The 23,741-nt window shown below is 36.4% G+C and overlaps 1 protein-coding gene and 1 long non-coding RNA gene across 12 annotated transcripts in view; both read left to right on the forward strand.

Moving 5' to 3' along the window:
• The window catches only part of LOC142985437 (segmentation protein cap'n'collar-like), a 185,414-nt gene that overhangs the window by 143,948 nt on the left and 17,725 nt on the right, over window positions 1-23,741 (forward strand). For 7 of the 11 annotated variants that reach the window (XM_076133624.1, XM_076133616.1, XM_076133615.1 and 4 more), the window contains exons 9-13: window positions 218-303; window positions 979-1,061; window positions 2,156-2,264; window positions 19,518-19,598; window positions 23,202-23,313. In XM_076133624.1, the coding sequence (XP_075989739.1) occupies window positions 218-303; window positions 979-1,061; window positions 2,156-2,264; window positions 19,518-19,598; window positions 23,202-23,313 (471 nt within the window). The remainder of the gene's footprint in view (window positions 1-217; window positions 304-978; window positions 1,062-2,155; window positions 2,265-19,517; window positions 19,599-23,201; window positions 23,314-23,741) is intronic. The other 4 variants (XM_076133625.1, XM_076133626.1, XM_076133620.1 and 1 more) reach the window with 1 other exon arrangement.
• The window catches only part of LOC142985443 (uncharacterized), a 161,186-nt gene that overhangs the window by 119,720 nt on the left and 17,725 nt on the right, over window positions 1-23,741 (forward strand). The gene's annotated exons all lie outside the window — the stretch shown is intronic.

Consider the following 23,741-nt stretch of genomic DNA (forward strand, 5'->3'; position numbering starts at 1 on the left):
CTTCTTCCCCGACTTAACATTATTTGATGGGTATTTGAAACTGTTTTAATTTTCGTTAAATTTTGACTCCCCATATATATTTCTGTAACGCTACTATAATATGTTTTCTATTTCTCATTTCGCTAAGGAGTGAAAGAAACAAAACACTTTATAAGCCTTTCATAACTTCATATATTTTGATAAATATGGCAGTTAATATTTAATGTCTTCTCCACAGTGCTCACGGCGCGGCAGGCGGCTACGCTCCGAACTACCACGCTGCCATCCCGGCCCCAGTACCGGAAAAACATCCCGATGCTTACGGTAAACATCTTTTCACACATACAAACATACAAAAAGCACGTCTTCTGCCCATAAAGGTAGGCAGAAAAATATAGAAGTCCTCATTTCAATCGAATATATTAATAAACAAATGGCAGGATGCAAAACAGGGTATCTCTTTTCTAAAGCTTTATTAAATTTGAAAATTTTACCAATGAAACTGCGCTAAACTGCACGTTTGTCACAGTGGTTAACGTGGTCACCTCGCCGCAATAACCGTAGCGCCGCGTGTGGTGACTTCCACCCGGGACTAATATTAGTGTGATGAGCACGAGTATCTGTTCTGAGCTTGTTAATGTATCTATATAAGTATATTTAGAAGTATATAAGTATGTTTATCAGTCATTTGGTTAGCATAGTACAAGCTCTGCTTAGTTTGGAATCAGATAACTTTTTTCTCAACTAAATTTTCCTCCTTTATAATTTAAACACCTACTTAATTTAATCTCTGCATCACCCCAAGGTAGACTGGCAGAAAATGCCTTAGGCATTAAGTCCGCCTTTATACAAATTGTATAAGAAGTTTAAATAAATAAATAAATAACTGTATGTCGGTTGTCCCAAAATAAAAAAAAGTAAAATATATTTCAAGATCAACAAAGGACATAGTGTTTTATCTCAAAACGCTTGTGTTACTAACATTTGTTATGTTTTCAGCGGGCGCAGCGGCTCCATTAGACGGAGCGTACAAGGTGGAGGCCGCTCAACACCCCCAACAACACGAGGCACTCTACTATCAGGTACGGCACAGCGTATAATGCTCAACCAAATAAAAGTTAAACGATTCCTATGCAATAACATCTTGTTGCATGTTTTATATTTTTTTTTTCTTTGCTATACTTTCTCGAAACGGACAAAAAATCTTTATCTATACTTAATCTATACTTAATATTATTATATTATCTATACTAATATTGTTTTTTTGTTTGATTGTTTGTTTGTTTGTTTGTTTGTTTGAACGCGCTAATCTCAGGAACTACTGGTCCGATTTGAAAAATTCTTTCAGTGTTAGATAGTCCATTTATCGAGGAAGGCTATAGGCTATATATCATTACGCTACGACTAATAGGAGCACAATAGCAATTAAAAATGTTACAAAAACGGGGAAAATTTTGACCCATTCTCTCTTATGTGACGCAAGCGAAGTTGCGCAGGTCAGCTAGTATATTATAAAGCTGAAGAGTTTGTTTGTTTGAACGCGCTAATCTAGGGAACTACTGGTCCGATTTTAAAAATTCTTTCAGTGTTAGATAGTCCACTTATCGAGGAAGGCTATAGGCCAATAGGAGCAGAGTACCAGTGAAAAATGTTACAAAAACGGGGAAAATTATGATTCTCTTATGTGACGCAAGCGAAGTTGCGCGGGTCAGCTAGTACAATATATGACTATTTCAAATACGTTTCAAGTACTTTGTACGAAGCTTACGATAAATGATATTTTGAATTTGAATATAATAGGATATGGGAATTACCTTGAAATGCCTAAAATTTCGGCGCAGGTTACACTCGCCGTAGTCGCGTGCCAACTTCGCAGTTTCTTATGTATTATTAGACAGACATAGGAGAAATCTATATGTGAATTTAAATTTGTTATATATGTATGTTTTTTTTGTGTTATTAAAATCTGTCTCTCAATTTATTAATCATCTGATCATAATTTCTAATCTATGTCAGAAATGATACATTTGTAGGAAAAATTATGGTATTATTATTATACCTTAATAGGTCAGTTACATTTCCAAAATTGCAAACCGAAAACTTTAATTTGTAATTCAGTCTTAACAATATCAGCTGAGTTTTAATTACAAATTTGTAATAGTCATTTATCTTCAAGCAGAACACGACGGGGGAGATGGCAGCGGGCCCGACCAACCAGGACGGGTTTCTGCAGTCTATCCTCAACGATGAGGACCTGCAGCTCATGGACATGGCTGTTAACGAAGGTATGTGTCTTTTATATGTTTATTTATATTGATAACAGATGGCGCCACGGTCTGTACATGTTTCTAGAAGGATAGCAAGTGAAATAGGCAACCTGTGAGATCTACAAATAATTGTTTTAGGTCTGGTTGTACTTTGTGTCCGTTGTTTGTATGTTTGTAAAAGTCCCCGTGACATAAGAGCTATTCTTAGTGCGGGAGTTGACTTAAAAACTGAGCGGTCTGGAGTCCATTGCCCAGTATGTATCTATAAACATATAATAAAACAGTTATATTTGTAATAAGGTACACAAAACAAAATATAGTACATTGGATAACTGACATAATAATTGCGTTTTGGTAGCGTTCTGTAAAGTCCCACTGAAAAACAAAGACTTATTTTTTTAGAATACTAGCTTTTACCCGCGACTTCGTCGGCCATTTTCCCATGGGAATGCGTCATTTTCCCGGAGTAAAAAGTAGCCTATGTCCTTTTTCGGGTATCAAAATATCTTCATACCAAATTTCATGCAAATTGGTTCAGTAGTTTAGCCGTGATTGAGTAACAGTCAGACAGACAGAGTTACTTTCGCATTTATAATATTAGTATGGATTTATTTAATTTATAATTAAGTAGAAGGAATGAGAAGAATAAAGTTAGTACATTGTTTTCAAGTGAATTACACTCGCGAAAAAGTGTGATAAAATGCCTCAGAATCGCAGTTCAAATAAAAGTTAAATGCAAGATCAGATATAATAAATTTTAATTGAAAAAGCATTTTATAATTACATTAATATTATACGTTATGTAATAAACATAAGAACGGTTAACATATTTAGTTAAGCGCCATCTCGTGGTGAGATATCTAACTAGATTAGTGTCTATTTATAGCAATAGATGGCGTTACGTGTTACGCGTAAATTTTATCAATTTCACGTTTATCCTTGTTATATTTTTATAAAACATACATGGAATTAAATAGATTTTTTTAAAAGATAAATTTAAAGCTTATAATCTTATTATTTATTAATATACCTATATATCTAAATAAGCGAATGATGTAATTTATTTACGCACGCGCTGAATTTTATCAATTTATCAAAAATAAAGACAGTATTTCCGTAGAATCATGATTGTATTGCAAATATTATGATTAGTGCTATCTAGCGGATCGATCTCTGAGGTTAAGGTACGCTTGCCGAGGTTGCACTTTGGATGGGTGACCGTGTTATACATATCGAGTTCTACCGTGTTTCGGAAGGCACGTTAAATTGTGGATCCCGGCTGTCATTTTCAAAGATCTTAGATTCGTTAACAGTAGTCAGAAGCTTTGAAAGTCTGACAACCAGTCTTAGTATCGTGTTATAAGCCAGGTAACTGTGTTGTGGAGGTCTGATAGACAGTCGCTGCATGTACAATACTGGTATTCAGCTGCGTATGAGACTGGAAGCCGACTACAACATAGTTGGAAGAAATAGACTGATATAAAGACAATATTTTTGTAGCATCATGATTGTCTTGCAAATATTTTGATCATCAGTATCTATAAGATAGTGGTATTAATCTAATTATTTTAAAAGATGATATAATTGCGTGTCATTGTCACTGTGATATCAGTGCCATCTAGTAACAGATAGTGGTACTATTATCTCAATCATGTTTTAAGATGACATAATAACGTGTGAGTTCTTATTTATAGCTGATAATAAAATAAAGGCTAGATTTACAGTTTGTAATTGCTAGATAAACTATCTGCCAAAATATGTGACAGCAAATGTATAAATAAATAAATAAAATATTATTAAAAATTTTGGGACAACTCACACACGGTCATCTGATTCCAAACTAAGCAGAGCTTGTACTGTAACTAAATAACTGATAAACATACTTATATACTTGTAAATACATACTTATATAGATACATTAACAGGCTCAGAACATATACTCGTGCTCATCACACTAATATTAGTCCCGGGTGTGATTGGAACCACACGCGGCGCTACGGTTATTACGGCGAGGTGACCACGTTAACCACTGCGATAAAGTGCAACAAACTACTGTGATTATTACAATAATAATATCCTATAAGAAAGAAGCCTTACTCTATCAAAAAGTAATTTCAAAGTTGGTCTAATACCTTGGCACATAATCAGTCAGTCATCACAATCGGCCATCTAGCGAATAATAATGGAACTAATCCATCAAACAAATTACAAAAATACTTCAGTACGTAATCATATTAATTTTATCAGTACCACTTAGTAGGAAATAGCGGAAATACGGTTATCAAATTTAGTTATAAAAATGATCATATAACAACTGATTACTAAATAGTTGCTACATAATACGACATATCACTGCCATCTATCGGGCGATAGCGGAACTAATTTTATCGAATATTTTTTCTGACTAATATTATAAATGCGAAAGTTTGTGAGAATGTATGTATGTATGGATGTATCGATGTTTGTTACTCTTTCACGCAAATACTACTGAACCGATTACGATGAAATTTGGTATGTAGGTAGCTGAAGACCCAGAATAACACATAGGCTGCTTTTTATCTCGGAGTTCCCAAGGAATCGGGATTTACACGGGAAGGGTTTCCACGCGGACGAAGTCGCGGGCGGCCTCTAGTTAGAAATAATCTTATTTAACACATATCAATGCTACCTATCGGCCGATAGCGGAACAACTTTTACCAAATATATTTTAGAATCGGTCTTAGTTAACAGTACACAGTTCCATCTAGCGTGCAATAGCGGTACTATATTTATCGAATCTATGTTCATGAGGCGCCCATAGCCAGTTGCGCTCACCGGTCGGTAAACGATCTGTGGGTTAAGCAACCCCTGGTGCGGTCAGTCCATAGATGGGTGACCGCATAGTGGTATTTGAACAGGGCGTCTCCGTGCTTCGGAGGGCACGTAAAAAGTCGGTCCCGGTTGTTGTCACTAAGATAACAGTCGTTAAGCCACGTCAAAGGCCTCTCGGGCGGCTTGAACAACTTTGACACTAGGTTGACCACTAACCATACGATAAACAACATTTTCAAGCGAAGGATGGTCTCGTACTATCATATTTTATCTATTTTTTATAGATAAAAGACCATTACTTTGCGTATTTTATTTTCGAAAAAAATGTTAGCGGAAATAATATTTCCGGCTTATTTACTTATAAACTGATCCCCTATCGAGCTATGTACATTGTACATAGATAATATATTATCTATTCTTTTTTTATATATTTATTGATTTTTCGTACATCCAAAATTATGACATCATTTTTTTTGATAATTTTCGTGATATGAGGATAAACATGGGACTTGACAATCGTATGTTGATTACATACATACATACATACATACGTACATACATACATAAATAAAATCACGTCATAATCCCATGAATTTATATGTCATCCTAGCTCAATACATATACGCGTACATACATACATTTTTTTTGTTTTTTTTTTATTTAAAAAAAGACAACTCCCGCACTAAGAATTGCTCTTGTGTCGCGGGGACTTTTACAAACATACAAGCAACGGACACAAAGCACAACCAGACCTGAAACAATTATTTGTGGATCGCACAAATAATTGTCTCGTGTGGGAATCGAACCCACGACCTCCCGACGCAATGGTTGCGACGTGGTGACCTTAAACACAACGCCACGAAGGCAGCCATTATATCATATAAGTCATACGTACATACATAGAATCACGTCATAATCCCATGAAGATATATGTACATATGTATGTCATCCTAGCTCAGTGGTTCTTTATCTATAGTCTATAAACCGCTGGGGGTCATATCTGTATGGGGGTCCACGAGTGTATGTTTGGGGGTCACCGGTCTCACTTTTGTAAATTACCTTTGCTTTTAATTAGTTAATAAATGCGAGGAAGTTATTTCTGATTTATGCTACCATTGCGTAGGGAGGTCGTGGGTTCGGTTCCCACACGGAACAATTATTTGTGCTATTTACAAATAATTGTTTCGGGTCTGGTTGTACTTTGTGTCCGTTGTTTGTATGTTTGTAAAAGTCCCCGCGACGCAAGAGCAATTCTTTGTGCGGGAGTTGCGTATTGAATAAAAAAGAAAGAAAATAATTTATTATTTAGCAAAAGTCCTTTTTTGGTTACTCAGAGGGCCTCTTCTTTCTTTCTTATCGTATGGTTAGTGGTCAACCTAGTGTCAAAGTTGCTCAAGCCAAACCTTTGACGTGTCTTAACGACTGTTATCTTAATTGACAACAACCGGGACCGACTTTTTACGTGCCTCAAATCATATGACATGTCTTTGCAAATGACTTTCATCTTTCTTATTTACGTAAAGATTATAAGATTAAATTACGACCGCCATTTTGAATTCAGCTTGTCATTATTTGTTTAAAATACTGGTTTTATCTCGTTTTATCTAGTTCTCTTATAAGTGTATATCATTGTTTTCATGTTTAAAGGATAATTGAGAGATAAATTTAACTCATTAATGTCCCACTGCTGGGCAAAGGTCTCCTCCCGTAATGAGAGAGTTAGGCCTTGAGTCCACCACGCTGGCCAAGTGCGGGGACATTGTATACCTTCAAGAACTGTGAACAACTCTCAGGCATGCAAGGTTGCATCACGATGTTTTCTTTCACCGTTGGCACAAGTGATAATTATTTCTAATACACACATAACTTGGAAAAGTGATTGGTGTGTTGCCTCGGGTTCGAACCGTCACTTTGTGTGGTACCAACTTATACCACTCGGCTATCACTGCTATAATTAAAACTAGCTTTTAGCCGCGGTTTCGTCCGCGTGGTTTGTGACTTAAGACAGAATTTTCATACAAACTTTAATCCCTTACTTTATCCCCTTGGGGGTAAAATTGATCAAAATCCTTTCTTAGCGGATGTTTACGTCATAACATGTACCTGCATGTCAAATTTCAGCTCGATCCGTCCAGTGGTTTGTGCTGTGCGTTGATAGATCACTATGTCAGTCAGTCATATTTGAGTTATATATATTTTGATAAAATTTGTCATATTATTAGGAAGTAGACCATTGAGTGACTCGAATAAAAAACTGAAATTTCATCCCCTTATCGTATTACGTAGAGCAAAGCTTAGCAAGTCATTTTTTTGATAAAAAATTCTGCTGATAATTGTAAAAATGAGTAATTTATATAATCAATGCATTATTTAACTGACATTATGGTCGGAGCTCGTGGCTTAGGTAACAACAGCCGCGCGGATCGATCTCTCAGGTTAAGCTACACTTGCCAAGGTTGGCCAGTGGATGGGTGACCATATTATAAATAACGAGTTTCTCTGTGTTTAGGCACGTGAAATTATAGGTCCTGGGTGTAGTTTTCAAAGATCTTTGACAGTCGTAACTAGAAGTCAGAAGCTTGAAAGTCTGACAACCAGTCTTACTTAGTATCGTGTTATAAGTCAGGTAACTGTGTTGTGTAGGTCTGATAGACAGTCGCTGCATGTACAATACTGGTATTCTTACATCCGGTGAGGCTGGAAGCCGACTACAACATAGTTGGAAGAATGGCTAAGCTAATGATGTATATATGTATGTATGTATGTATGTAAGTAAGTGTATGTATATAAGTGCGCGTGCCAATCCCCATTTGGCCCTTAATTAAACTCTGATTACAGAAAATATAATCATTTATCGGAAATACGGATAAAATTGTTAATTATTTGCAAATAAATAAAGATTAAATTCACAGATTAAGTGTGACAATTGATTCTAGTTGTGTTTTCACCAAAATACACCTGCTTGTGAACTGATAAAGATTGATAGATTGATATAAGAATCACCTCCCACTTAAGTGATTGAGGGCACAAAACCTTTTCAAGTGACCACAAGTTCTCACCACCAAATTATTTATTCATTTACTAGCTGACCCGCGCAACTTCGCTTGCGTCCAATAAGAGAGAATGGGTGAAATTTTTCCCCGTTTTTGTAACATTAATTACTGGTACTCTGCTCCGTTTGGTCGTGATGATATATACCCTATGTCCTTTCTCGGGTATCAAAATATCTCCATACCAAATTTCATGCAAATTGGTTCAGTAGTTTAGGCGTGATTGAGTAGCAGACAGACAGACAGAGTTACTTTCGCATTTATAATATTAGTATGGATATTGACACTTATGATAGTCGTTACAATGACTGAATCTACCACTAGCTCGGGAAGTGTACAGCCTTATGAGAAGAGCTAGCGAGAAACTCACACACACTCTTTTCAATCGCCAACAGTTTTACAATGTGGTTGATACAATATAATTGATCATGCGAGGAGCTAAAACTAGCCAATTGCGCTCACCGGTCGGTAAACGATCTGTGAGTTAAGCATATCGCGCGATCATTATATAGATGGGTGACCGCAAAGTAGTATTTGAACTGGGTGTCTCCGTACTTCGGCACGTAAAAAGTCGTTCCCGGTTGTTGTCAATTAAAATAACAGTCGTTAAATCACGTCAAAGGCTTGGCTTGAACAACTTTGACACTAGGTTGACCACTAACCATACGATAGATAGATAGACACATTCTGCCTAAACTGTCGGGTACAAAAAGCGTACTACTTAAATTGTTACACCTTTGGAGTTTTTTTTACCCATTACTGTTAGGGTCTCCTCCCAAACGAGGGAGGGGTTAGGCCTTGAGTCCACCACGCTGGCCAAGTGCGGTTTGCGGACTTTATGTATAGTATATATTATATATTATAGTATAGATACACACATAACTTGGAAAAGTCATTGGGGTGTTGCCTTGGATTCAAACCTGCGACCACTTGCGTGGGAGATGTCAACTTATACCACTCGGCTATCACTGCAATATCTATTTCATACTCTGTCGAGTCTTCAGGTACAACATGCGTAATGTTATATACCTATAGTACACGTATAAAGTCCATATATGATGTCATCCGCAAAATCTAGTCGTATCAGTTATCTAAACATTATCGGAAGGTATAGATATAATATCTACCAACTAACTTTAGTTCCTGACACCGCCCACTAATTTATTATTATGGTAAATACACGTTAAATTGTGGGTCGATCGATATCTGAGCAACGGTTGCCGAGGTTGTTCTGTGGATGGGTGACCGTATTACACATTTCGAGTTCCTTCGTGTTTCGGAAGGCATGTTAAATTGTGGGTCCTGACTGTCATTTTTAAAGATCTTTGACTGTCGTTAACTGTAGTCAGAAGCTTGAAAGTCTGACAACCAGTCTTACCGAACCGATTCGCTGATTTTTATATTGAAACTGGCCAACTGTGCAGGACTTTGTTTATAGTGTCCAAGTGTGTGTACAATACACAGGTACACTCTCTATTACATCACTCTCATAGTTTGGTGGGACGGATAACCGACACGACCAGTGAGAGGTCAGGCGCAGGACTGACGGCGACACGTGCTCTCCGAGGCACGGAGGTCTTCGACCTCAACTTCCTAACTCCGGGCAATCTCTGAGAATTTCCTAACAGAAAATCTCAGAGAATTTCTTAACAGAAAAGCTCAGAAAAGACTTTTTGGCCTTACCCAGGATTCGAATCCGAGACTTCTACGCGGCAATCGCATATACTACCAAATGACTGCTTAACAAATTTTATCAAAATTCGTCGCCCCGTTTTTGCGTAAAATACAAAAAAAAACATATTCAATTTTTACTAAAATTTATGTTACTTAAATATACTGTTATACTCGATAAGGTGTGAGCAGAGGTGTATAAAAATTAACAAAAAAAAATACAAATATATTTGTAAAAAAATTACAAATATTTTTTTGCCATATTTGTTTATATTTTAAAATCAATTCGTTTATCTCTAAGATAAGTAATATAAGAGTCATCACAAACGTAACAATATAATAAGTATTGCTTACGATAACACAACATTAATAATATAAATATCGTACCTAACACACATATTACATAAAAATAACGAAAGAAAAAAAAATGTTTTTCAAAAACTTTTTATGATCAGTGATTTGTTTTTGCAAAACTTTTGAACAGTGGTTTGTTTTTGCGAAACTTTTTTGAACAGTGGTTTGTTTTTGCGAAACTTTTTTGAACAGTGATTTGCTGCGAGAAACTTTTAGAACAGTGTTGTTGGAAAACTTTTTGACTTTAAAATTACGATGTGTATTGTGTTAGTTTGAACTGAAAGGTGTCAAAAATCAATATGTTTTGGGCACCATACGATATTGGGTCCACCAATATGGGGACTCTAATGTACCATCCAGGTAAATAATATCTTTATATATATAATTCTTCTGTAAGTGTGTATGTCACTGAACTTCTCTTAAACGACTGGACCGATTTTGATGAAATTTTTGTGTATGTGTTCAAGGGGAATAAGAATGGTTAAGATTCACAATTTTGTCCGCTGGACAATGTTTTTTTATTTAATTTTTATGGCAAAACAACGATTGCCGGGTCAACTATTCTGTATATATAAAAATGAAACCCGTTTTCCTTGGTCACGGCATCACGCGTGAATGGCTGGACCGATTTGACTAATTCTTTTTGTGTTGTATTTGTTATTATTAGGAGAAGGTTCTTACGGAAAAATATTAAGAAAAATATACATTTAATTTTGCATATTTTAGGCGGTACGAAGTCTCGCCGGGTCAGCTAGTTTTTAATATTTTTTTACTCGTAACTAGTCTTGTATGACAACATGTATGTATGTGAATGAGGCAAGGGAAGTTTGTAAGGATCGTACCAAGTGGTGTTCTTTGGTCTCTGCCTACCTCTAAGGGAAAAAGGCGTGATATTATGTATGTATGTGTAGGATTTTTTTTCGTATGGTTAGTGGTCAACCTAGTGTCAGAGTTATTCAAGCCGTCCGAGAGTCCAGTAATAGTTTGAAACGTAAAAGTATAATTTCGTTCCATTTTAGAATTCACTGGTCAAAACTACTAACTGTTAATTTGAACTAAACTCTTTCCGCGATTGCATTCGCGTAAAAAGATTTCCCAGGAATTAAAAGTATCGTATTTATTCATCTCAATTAGAATTATATATGATTTTATTTATTCTATAATTACTATGACATTTTATATTATATACAACAACAAAAGACTACATTAACACAAGAAACAAATATTGAAATAAATAAATATAATATTCTATTTAGATATACACACCAAATTTCATCAAAATCCATTCAGTAGTTTTAGCGTGATTCAACCCATAGCTAGTTGCCCTCACCGTTAGGTAAACGATCTGTGGGTTAAGCAAACGTCGGCGGGGTCAATCCATAGATGGGTGACCGCATAGTGGTATTTGAACTGGGCGTCTCCGTGATTCGGAGGGCACGTAAAAAGTTGGTCCCGGTTGTTGTCAATTAAGATAACAGTCGTTAAGCCACGTCAAAGGCCTCCGGGCTTGAACAACTTAGAACTTTGAAGGTTGGCCACTAACCATACAATGAATGAATGAAGCATGATTGAGTAAAAAATATCCAATTCAAATTTTCGCATTTATATTATAACTACAATATACAGGTAAAAACACGTGCAATACTAAGTCTCTAAAAATCTGAATGTCGCTAAGGCCTGATAAATATATTTACCTACTGATATTAAAAAGCAAATATTACCGAAAATATCAAGTTTATAATTTAAATTCGTGTTTATCAACTAAGATACTCTGATAGGCGCCTTATGTAACTTAAAATTTTTAGGTCAAGTTTAAAAGCTTAATAAAGTTTGTAAGGATCATAGCAATGGCCACGTTATCGATCGTGAGCGCAAATGACTATGAGTAAATAATACAAAAATACTTTAAATAATGATCACTTGCTCCAACGGTGAAGAAGAACATCGTGATGCAACCTTGCATGTTTGAAAGTTACAACACAGTTCTTGAAAGTATGCAAAGTTTCCAAACTTGGCCAGCGCCTGGGTCTCTCTTGAGGCCTTCATCTTCTCACCATATTGGTAGAGATCACTAATAAAACCCCCGGTTTTTGATGGACATTATAAACGGTAGTTTATCTATTCAATAGCGTGTAAGCTCATATAAACATGACAGTTTGAATAGATAAACTACCGCTGAAATGTGCCTCAGACACCGGGCATTAGACTTGCTACGATTACCACAGCATTATTTTGCTTCATTCACATCCATGCATCTTGTCATACAGATCACGGGTTAATAAAATAATGAATATAAATAAATATAACCCATTAATATCCCACTGCTGGGCAAGGGTCTCCTCCCGCTATAAGTGCAGATTGTAGACTTTACATTACTACAACTGTTTAAACAACTCTCACACATGACATTGCTCGTTCCTTCACCGTTATAACAAATCATCATTATTTCAAACACATCACTTGGAAAAGTCATTGTAGCCTTGAATTTAAATCATCCATCAATTTCGTGAGAAGTTAAACCACTCGGTTATCTCTTGCTTCAAAGTTTTTCAAATCATTCTTAAACGCGGAAATATGATTTATTTTGCTATCAAATAATACAATATCTTTCAATTCAGCTAGCCGGGTGACCATATTATACATTTCGAGTTCCTCCGTGTCTCGTAAAGCACGTTAAATTGTGGGTCCCGGCTGTCATTTTCAAAGATCCTTTGACAGTCGTTAATCGTAGTCAATAGCTTGATAGTCTGAAAACCAGTTTTACTTAGTATCGTGTTATAAGCCAGGTAACTGTGTTGTGTAGATCTGATAGACAGTCACTGCATGTACAATACTGGTATTCAGCTGCATCCGGTGAGACTGGAAGCTGACTACAACATAGACGCGACGGCTAGGACTATTGCGCTTCGATCGCTCGATTGTTAGAACAGTCAACGGAGAGTCTTTTGCACTGTGCCTACATTCAGTTTGCTTTCTAAATCACGTGCGTTTAAGTTGTGCGGTGGCACTTATACCAATACTATAAATAAGAAAATATGTCTTCTATGCTATTACTACTGAACTAGTAAACCGATTATTATGAAATTTCGCATTTAGATAGTTGAAATTTCAAGGTCAAATATACTACTTTATTTTTGAAAAAATTGTCCCCTAATTGGCCAAATTAGGGGGTTGGAAAACGTACAAAACCGCGCGGGGTCTTTTTATCAGACTTCCAAATTATTGATAAAAATCGTTTAGTCATTACTTTTGCGTCGTATAGCGCAGACGTAGCGATATGGAGTATATAGGGATTTCTGTATTTACCTTACTGTTCGCTAAAGTAAATAAGATAACACTATTTAACTTAAAATTATATATTAGTCGTATATGACTGCAACATGTCATTCTATGTTTAACGTTTTCAAAGAGTAAATGGTTGATCAGTTAATTGTTTCTCAATTGCTCATTGATTTGATTTGAATTTGATGTTTTCGCGAGTGTTGTTTGTGAAATTGTATTCAAAATTGTTGTGTAAAAAATAATGCGATTCTGTTTTTTAATTCTAATTTAATTTATATCTAAACATGGGCATCTATTCTTACGTTTACAGACTCTTTGTTATGCCTATCTGCATTGTAAAGTGAAGTGCCATAAAAACTTTTTAAAACAACAAAAAAAAAACTTGGCTAAAGACATTTCGCGCCAAATTTTGACATTTGAAGTGACAGTTGTTTTTATTTTTTATTTTTACGAGTGACAGTTGGGTTTTTTTTTAAAGTTTGCAAAGGAATACCCATGCCATACTTTCAAAGGACACTGTTTAGCAGAAAGGTGCATAGCGAATGTAGTTTATGCATGTGCCGACTTTGTATGGCTTTACGAAGGCAACGGACGACTTGTGAATCTTTAATAAAAGTGTCTATTTCAGTACTGAAAAGATATAACTTTTGCTTGTATTCGTTTAAATATAGACTATTTTTTGATCCGTGAATCAATAGTACCGTTTGTTCAAGATAACAATGGCTGTATGTACCTAAGGTTTTGCCAACGAGGGCATGACTTCTACGTCATGGAAAATCTGAAGAAAATGGCGGATTGAAAACTTAATTATTTCAATTAAATACCTATCGGAATAGATAAATGAAAGTTATTTCGATAATAAATTGATATTATAAAGATAATATTATAAAGGATTGAAGAGATTTTCGAAGATTTAAATATGGATTTGACGGTTGCGAGTTACTACTCCCCGCCATTTTATGCGATGGCGCCGTATCTCGGCCCGCTAATGTATTCGGATCCAGTGGAATATTTGAACAAGTATTACAAATTTTATGACGGTAAGATATGAAAGAAAATATATATTTACATTTTTAGCAAATAATGATAACAATATTTGCATAAAATGGGTTTTTACAAGTCACAAGAAATGTTCTCGGAACTTCTATAAGAGTGCATAATATATAAGGTCGGGGAAAAGTCTTTCCGCATTATAGTATGTATGAACTTGTAATAAAATCTTTTCTCTACACAAAAAAGCTCGATATTTGGGTACCTCACGAGCTCACTGAAAGAAACCTAATGAAAAATACCTACTCATTTGTGATTCTTGAAGCCAAATAGATTTTGTTACAAGTTCATACATACTATAATGCGAAAAGACTTTTTCCCCGACCTTATATTTGACTAATTGTCCTCTTTTTACCTCCCAAAGATTAAAAGCGGGAACCCTATTACTAAGACTTCGCTGTCTGTCTGTCTGTCTGTCTGTCTGTCTGTATCTCATGAACCGTGATAGTTAGACAGTTGAAATTTGCGAATTGAAAAATTCTTTCACTGTTATATAGCCCATTTATCGAGGCTATAGGCTATATAACATCACGCTACGACCAATAGGACGTAGCGTGATGATATATAGCCACAGGTAGGACACGGTAGTACCAGTGAAAATACAAAAACGGGGAAAATTATGACCCATTCTCTCTTATGCGACGCAAGCGAAGTTGCGCGGTTCAGCTAGTTTGTACAGCCGTGATAATATGTATGTCCCTAAGGCCATTTGCAAATACAACTTATCTCTTTGATGTAATGCTGACTGTACATATTTTTATCATTTATTCGTTATGTATGACTTTCTTGTTTTATTTGAACAAGGTTTTTGTTAAGATTAACAATTTTTTACTTGGAATTAAGGTCTTTTGTTTCCAGTCAGTTGATTGTATGATAAGAATTGTTAAAATTCTCGATTTGCGACTGGTCGGGTGTTTGTTTTAGAGATTTTTTTACTAGAAATGTACTGTGTAGCTATGCTACAAGGATGCTAGGATAGAATGTCATACTAATATTATAAATGCGAAAGTTAGTGAGAATGTATGTATGTATACGTATGGATGTTTGTTACTCTTTCACGCAAATATTAGTGAACCGAATACAATGAAATTTGGTATATAGGTAGCTGAAGACCCAGAATAACACATAGGGTACTTTTTATCCCGGAGCTCCCGAGGGATCGGGATTTACACGGGAAGGGTTTCCACGCGGACGAATAATGCGAAAGTTTGAGATGAATAAATGCGAAAGTTTGAGATGAATGTATATTTGTGTATTACTCTTTCATGTAAAAAATACTGAACGATAATTATTTGGAAAAATACAAAAAAAAAATATTATACGCTTGGTACCTTACCTTACCTGCGAGAACTATCATCAAAATCTTTACTCAGAATATATTGCATTACAATTTATTCAAGTCATTTCAACTATTTATGAAAGCGTAACAGAAAGAATAAAAAAAAAGAATTACATTAGAGTTTATAATATTGGTAATTTTTTACTATAAAAACCGACTCGCACTTGACAAGTATGTGGTATAAAAAATCTGTGATGCAATATAGATTATATTATTTATTATTCGCAGCAAAAACAATGTAAAATTGAGTCAGAATTTCGATAAAAAACAGCAAAATCATAATATTTAAAACATTTATGATAATGTTAAGAGATTTAGATAAATTAATCTTTAAATTATTTTTATATAATAATGGCCTCCTGGCCGATATTTGGTTACGGCCAGTTTCATTGAAACCAGCCAACTGCAGGACTTTGTTTATAGTGTCCAAATGTGTGCACAATACACAGGTACACTCTCTATTACGTCACTCTCATAGTCTGGTGGGACACATAACCGACACGACCAGTGAGAGGTCAGGCGCAGGACCATAGGCGACACGTGCTCTCCGAAGCACGGAGGTCTATAACCTCAACTTCCGAACTCTGGGCATTTTCGAGAAGTTCTTAACCGATAATACTTTTTCTCCAGACCCAGGTTTCGAACCCGAGGCAGTCACATACACTATTGACTACCACAGCTTCCGTTTAACAAAGTTTTTTTTCAAAACCAGTCCATCAGTTCCGTAGTTCCGCACACACAGACAAACAAATTCTGTTTTATTATAAATAACAATGATTACTTCCTCATATGATAATCACAGTATCGACGCGTGCTGTCTTATCACTTATCAGTTGATAAAAAACAAAGTCCAATACTTTACACGTGGCGCCCAACGAGGGACTTTTGCACTTTAAATACACTAACTTCGACCCGCGGTTGTGTCCGCGTGAATAGATTTTCCGGGGTAAAAAGTATCCTATATGTCGATATGGGTTATAAGCTATCTGTGTATCAAATTTTATTGAGATTGGTCTAGTAGTTTTTGCGTGAAAGAGTAACAAACATACATCCATACTTAGGAATGATTGCATTTATAATATTCGTTGGATACTAGATTCTAATCAGAGCTAGTTTGACAACTTAGTAGAGAGTATGCAAGGTTTGCGGCTAGGGGTATATAAAATTCACAATTTAGAACATCAGTGACTTAGTGAGTTACTATTCCGTTACTGACTGACTGATGGACAACGCACAGTCGAAACTACTGAGCGTACAAACTTGACATTTGCTATGAACATTCCTTAGCAAGTGTAGAGGAGCACTAAGAGAGGATTTTTGTAAATTCCACCCCGAAGGGCGTGAAATTTCGAAAAAAGTCGCAGATGGAATGCTAGCAAAATAAGTATAATAATAAATTTAACCTATTCATGTCCCACTGCTGAGGAGCTCGTGGTTTAGTTAAAAACAGCCGCACGGATCCAACTCTGAGGTTAAGCCGCGCTTGCCGAGATTTTTCTGTGGATGGGTGACCGGCTTATACTTATATCGTGTTCCCCCGTGTTTCGGAAAGCACGTTGAATTGTGGGTCCCGTCTGTCAATTTCGAAGATCTTTGATAGTATTAACAGTAGTAGAAGCTTGAAAGTCTGACAACCACTCTTACCGAAGGTTATAACCCGGGTTACTGGGTTGTGGAGGTCTGATAGACAGTCGCTGCATGTAAAACACTCGTATTCAGCTGCATCCAGTGAGACTGGAAGCCGACTCCAACATAGTTTGGAAAAAAGGCTATGATAATGTCCCACTGCTGGGCAAGAGTCTCCTCCCGTAATGAGGGAGCAGTTAGGTCTCGAGTCCACCACGCTGACCAATTGCGTGGACAAACTAGTAAATAATAATTGTTTTTATCAATACTAATCTTAAATGTCGTCATGTCGTAACCAGTTCTTTATCAAACTGATAACTTATCTATATCACACCTGTGTTCTACCATCTGCTAAACGGTTTTTCCTAAATATTTTTGCACTAAGAATGACCTACGATATTGCTAGTTTTTCCGCAAAATTTCGAATGAACAAACATCTATTCTCATAAACTTTGATATATTTATATAGTATAGCTGACCCGCGCAACTTCGCCTGCGTCACATAAGAGAGAATGGGTCAAATTTTTCCCCGTTTTTGTATATTATAAAGCTGAAGAGTTTGTTTGTTTGAACGCGCTAATCTCAGGAACTACTGGTCCGATTTGAAGAATTATTTCAATGCTAGAAAGTCCATTTATCGAGGAAGGCAATAGGCTATATATCATCACGGTATGACCAGTAGGAGCAGAGTAACAATAAAAATTGTAACAAAAACGAGGGAAAATCTTGATCCATTCTCTCTTATGTGACGCTAGCGAAGTTGCGCGGGTCAGCTATTGTATGTATAAATACGAAAATATTGTATGCAAAATCTTCTTTTTAAAATTTCTGACTTACTTATTGCGATTAGCAAAAGTATTTCAAAGTCGATTAGTTGGCAATCTATCGCTTGTCCCACCTGGTAGTAGGCCGTATCAGCGCTCAAATGGCCTTGCGTTATAAATCTGATTAGATAAGATACTGGACCGTAACCAGATGGAATATTTTGCAACATATAGGTATTTTGCTTTAGGTGCGGACACACCCATTCGTACTGAAAACATACTGTCTTACTTATTAGGTTGAGGAAAAAGTCTTTTCGCATTATAGTATGTATGAACTTGTAATAAAATCCCTTTGGCTTCAAGAATCACAAATGAGTACACGGTTCATTAGGTTTCGTTCAGTGAGCTCGTGAGGTACCCAAATATCGAGCTTTTTCGTGTAGAGAAAAGATTTTATTACAAGTTCATACATACTATAATGCGAAAAGACTTTTTTCACGACCTAATATAATTAGGGTTGCGTTAAATTTTGCGAGTTGTCTCGTGTCCAATAATTTCACTTTATTGTCCCGCAATGAAAAAATACTAGTTTTTAACCACGATACTACGTCGTTTATTTTTTGTTGGTTATAGAAATAATATTAATAATATATTATTATGTAAGTGTAGTCTCAGACCGGACCAAAACTCTGATTTCCATTTGCCATTTCCAATGTTCAGGAAATTATCAGCCTGAATCCGGCAACCTTACTTATAAATGTCATGTAAGCCCTGATTAATTAGTCCCCGAATTTGAGGAAGGGGTTAGGCCTTGAGTCCACCACGCTGGCCAAGTGCGGGTCCCAACTTGCACTTGGCCAGCGTGACTTAGCATGCCCCCGAGAAATGTATAAAACAAATTTTAGCATGCAAAGTTGCATCACGATGTTTTCCTTCATCGTTAGAACAAGAGATAATTATCTATACTAATATTACAAAGCTGAAGAGTTTATTTGTTTGTTTGAACGCGCTAATCTTAGGAACTACTATTCCGATTTAAAAAATTCTATCAGTGTTAGATAGTCCATTTATCGAGGAAGGCTATAGGCTATATATCATCACGCTACGACCAATAGGAGCAGAGTACCTGGAAAAAATGTTACAAACACGGGAAAATTTTTGACCCATTCTCTCTTGACGCAAGCGAATTTCTTATACACTAAGTATATTGCTTCAGGTTCGAATAGTCGATCACTTGCGTGGATTGCACAATTTAGACCACTCGGATGTAACTGCTTCATTAAAGTATGTATAATGTATTAATATTTTGTTTTGTTTGTTGCAGGCATGTACACGATGCGAATGCTGGATGGGGCGGCGGCGCACCACGCCCCGCATCACAATCATTCTCATATGATGATGACAGGTTAGTATTCTTTATATTTATCTACCTTTTTCGTTATTTTTATTTTCCAATTTAATCTTAAATTATTGTAATGTTAATCTAAGCCACGTAAAAGGCCTTCGGCTTGAACAATTTTAACACAAGAGTGAGAGAGATGCAGTTTAGAACCGTTTGGGCGCGTTTGTGCCTGATGGAAGAACAAACCTGACCAGACCAGAATTGTTTTTGTAAAACTGTATTTAAAAAACGGGAAAGCTTTTATAGAGAGAAAAAAGCGTGAGAGGAGCTGCGCGGTTTAGCTAGTTAGAAATAATGATAAATAAATAATAATAATAAATGCATATCATTGGACAACTCACACACGGTCATTTAATTCCAAACTAAGCAGAGCTTGTACTGTAACCAAATAACTGATAAACATACTTATATACTTCTAAATACATACTTATATAGAAACATTATCATCCAGGCTCAGAACAAATACTCGTGCTCATCACACAAAGATTTTCCCCGGAAGGGATTCAAACCCACCACCCGCGGCGCTTCTGTTATTGCGGCGAGGTGACCACGTTGTTGTTATAACAACGTGGTCAAGGAACGAGGAATGTCAAGTGTGAGAGTTGTTGTCGCAGTCTCACCCCCGGTTTCTGAGGTACATTTAGCGGTAGTTTATCTATTCAATAGCGTTTAAACTCATGTAAAAAAAAAACGCTATTGAATAGATAAACTACCGCTAAATGTACCTCAGAAATCATCATCATTCGATCACCCTAGCACTGAGTCAATAACTGCAAATTTTAAAAGTCATGCATACTTTTATTTTATTTATTTCTGCCGTGAACAGTTGCTGATATAATCGTGTTATATAAGATATATATCGTGTTTCGCGCGTGCCGAAAAAGTTTTGATAACGAACATGACTATATATAAAGCACAGTACATATGTACTGTACATATATATGCGAGGCGCCCATAGCCAGTTGCGCTCACCGGTCGGTAAACGATCTGTGGGTTAAGCAACCCTTGGCCCGGTCACTCCATAGATGGGTGACCGCATAGTGGTATTTCAACTGGGCGTCTCCGTGCGGAGAGGCACGTTAAAAGTCGGTCCCGGTTGTTTCTTTCACTCCTTAGCGAAATGAAAAAGAGAAAACATATTTTTGTAGTTTTTTTTAATTAAAATAGGTTTATAGTGTGTTTGTGAAAAGAAGGTTACTATATAGATAGTTAGAATCACGCGAAACGGGAACAGAATCTCATAATCAGTAGTTTTACTAAGATAGTCAGCTTTTGAAAGTCATGGTTGTTTTTCCTGTTACTAAAAAAAAGCTTTGCATAAACATACGTGACGTAATTCTACGTGAAAGATAAAAAACTGAATTTTCATTGTGACTTGCTGAAAATGTGATCTACAATTGCATCATTTAGAGTACCTATCAGTTTCTTTAGGGTAAATAACCTTAAATTCTCGGATTAGATTATCTGTAAACCATATTTCTTTATCAGTTGGCCAACTGGCCATATTTTGTCAACTCAGCAAATGAGTAATGTATTGAATAAGCAGTTTTCTTGATAGCAACGGTCATAGATTATCCTCACCGAGCAAGATTGTTCGTTTGACAGTAAACTGTTGTTATGTTAAACAACAAGCGTGACTTAAAGCACGGAGACGCCCAGCTCAAACACTGCATACATCTATGTAATGTTACTTAACACACTGATCGTTTACCGACCGGTGAGCGCTACTAGCTAGTGTCAAAGTAGTTGGTACGTTTGACATGAGTTAACTGCTGTTATGTTAAACAACAACCGTGACTTCAAGCACGGAGACGCTCAGCTCAAACACTGCATACATCTATGTAATGTTACTTAACACACTGATCGTTTACCGACCGGTGAGCGCTACTAGCTAGTGTCAAAGTAGTTGGTACGTTTGACATCAGTTAACTGTTGTTATGTTAAACAACAACCGTGACTTGAAGCACGGAGACGCTCAGCTCAAACACTGCATACATCTATGTAATGTTACTTAACACACTGATCGTTTACCGACCGGTGAGCGCTACTAGCTAGTGTCAAAGTAGTTGGTACGTTTGACATGAGTTAACTGTTGTTATGTTAAACAACAACCGTGACTTCAAGCACGGAGACGCTCAGCTCAAACACTGCATACATCTATGTAATGTTACTTAACACACTGATCGTTTACCGACCGGTGAGCGCTACTAGCTATAAGCGCCTTAAAGTCTGTAGTTATGCAGTTTTGCTTATAAACTTCGCATAAGCTCTGATAAGTTATACAGTGGTTTGTCTTCACTCATATACAGTTACAAAATTGTTTGTAAGTGACAAAACACTGTATAACTAATCAATTCAACTGGTATGAATCAAATGACCATGTGTGAGTGAAAATGACATAGGTATATTTGTCTTTTTCAATTGTGGTACTAAGCTGTAATTTTCAAAGATTGACAGTCGTTAACAGCAGTCAGAAGCTTGAAAGTCTGACAACCAGTCTTAGTAGCGTGTTATAAGCCAGGTAACTGTGTTGTGGAGGTCTGATAGACAGTCGCTGCATGTACAATACTGGTATTCAGCTGCATCCGGTGAGACTGGAAGCCGACTACAACATAGTTGGAAGAAAGGCTAGACAATTTTTTCTACCCTTCCTTTAGGGATGCTGTGGGATAATTTGGGCTCGTATAGATAAGGCCTTTCTTACGTAGATTTGACCTTTCACACGCGCTGATAAGGGCCACGCCCCTCCGTTATCAGTGAGTAATCATGACCACCAATATTCTTATCAGATTAAACAAAAACATTATTTTATTTTGTTATTTTTTTCATGACATTGTTACTTTATATTAGCACCCTCTAGCAAACCATCGTGGTGTAAGGTGATATTTAAATTTATTTTATTTATTTAATATTTATTTTTTTAATTTGTTTATTTTATGTTTTGTTAAGTTGAATTTTTTTTAGATTTTTTTTCTGTTGACAATGATTTTGCGATTTTTTTTCGCGGTTTTTTCTTGTTGTAAAGTTTTTGGGGTCTTTATTTTTTCCGGTATATTTTTGTGAAAAAAATTAGGGTTTGTTTTTTGGGGTCAATATTTTTTCTATTTAAAAAAAAGTGGGGTCCGTGACTTAGCAAAATATTTTGGGGTCATTGACTTAATAATTTTTTGGGGTCAATGACTTAGCAAAATATTTGAGAGGGGGTCAACTAGAAAAAAGTTGGAAGTTTATATTTTTGATAGATTTTCTTGGGGTCTATATTTTTGTAAACAGTTTTCGTGTCTAAACTTAATTTTGTCTTATTTTTTTAAAGTATCGTATTACAAATTGGCGTCCATGACGTTGCAAAAAAAACTTTTAAAAGTTTTTCAATTCACTATGCGGTCACCCATCTATGAAATAACCGCGCTAAAGTTTGCTTAACACACAAAGTTTACCGACCTGTGAGCGCAACTGGCTATGGGCTAGGTGAAGATGATGTCTTATTAAATGTTATTGATTGTCAACAGGACTCAAGGCCTAACCCCTCCCTCATTACGGGAGGAGACCCTTGCCCAGCAGTGGGACATTAGGTTAAACTTATTAATTTTTATTGTTTGTCGACAGAGCGAGACAGTGCATCGGACAGCGCGGTGTCCTCTATGGGCTCGGAGAGAGTGCCATCTCTGTCTGACGGAGAGTGGTGCGATGGCAGCGATTCGGCACAGGAGTTTCATAGGTAAGAACACACATACATACTGACACTTTTTTATTTAGGAGGGCTTTTCTATTTGTCCCACTGCTGGGCAAGGGTCTCCCAGCAGTGGGACAGGGTTAAAGTAATAGAAAGTATAAGTTAGATTAGTAAATATTGAATAAGAATTTTTTGTATTTATAATATTAGTATAGATTTGTCTCATTACTGTCCCACTGCTGGGCAAGAGTCTCTTCCCGTAATAAGGGAGGAGTTAGGCCTTGAGTCCACCACGCTGGCCAAGTGCGGGGACTTTGCATACCTTCAAGAACTGTTCTAAACAACTCTCAGGCATGCAAGGTTGCATCACGATGTTTTCCTTCACCGTTGGAACAAGTGATAATTATTTCTAATACACACATAACTTGGAAAAGTCATTGGTGTGTTGCAGATTGGAGAATTAAAGGGGTCTA

Source organism: Anticarsia gemmatalis, chromosome 30, assembly GCF_050436995.1.
Source record: "Anticarsia gemmatalis isolate Benzon Research Colony breed Stoneville strain chromosome 30, ilAntGemm2 primary, whole genome shotgun sequence".
NCBI lineage: Eukaryota > Metazoa > Arthropoda > Insecta > Lepidoptera > Erebidae > Anticarsia > Anticarsia gemmatalis.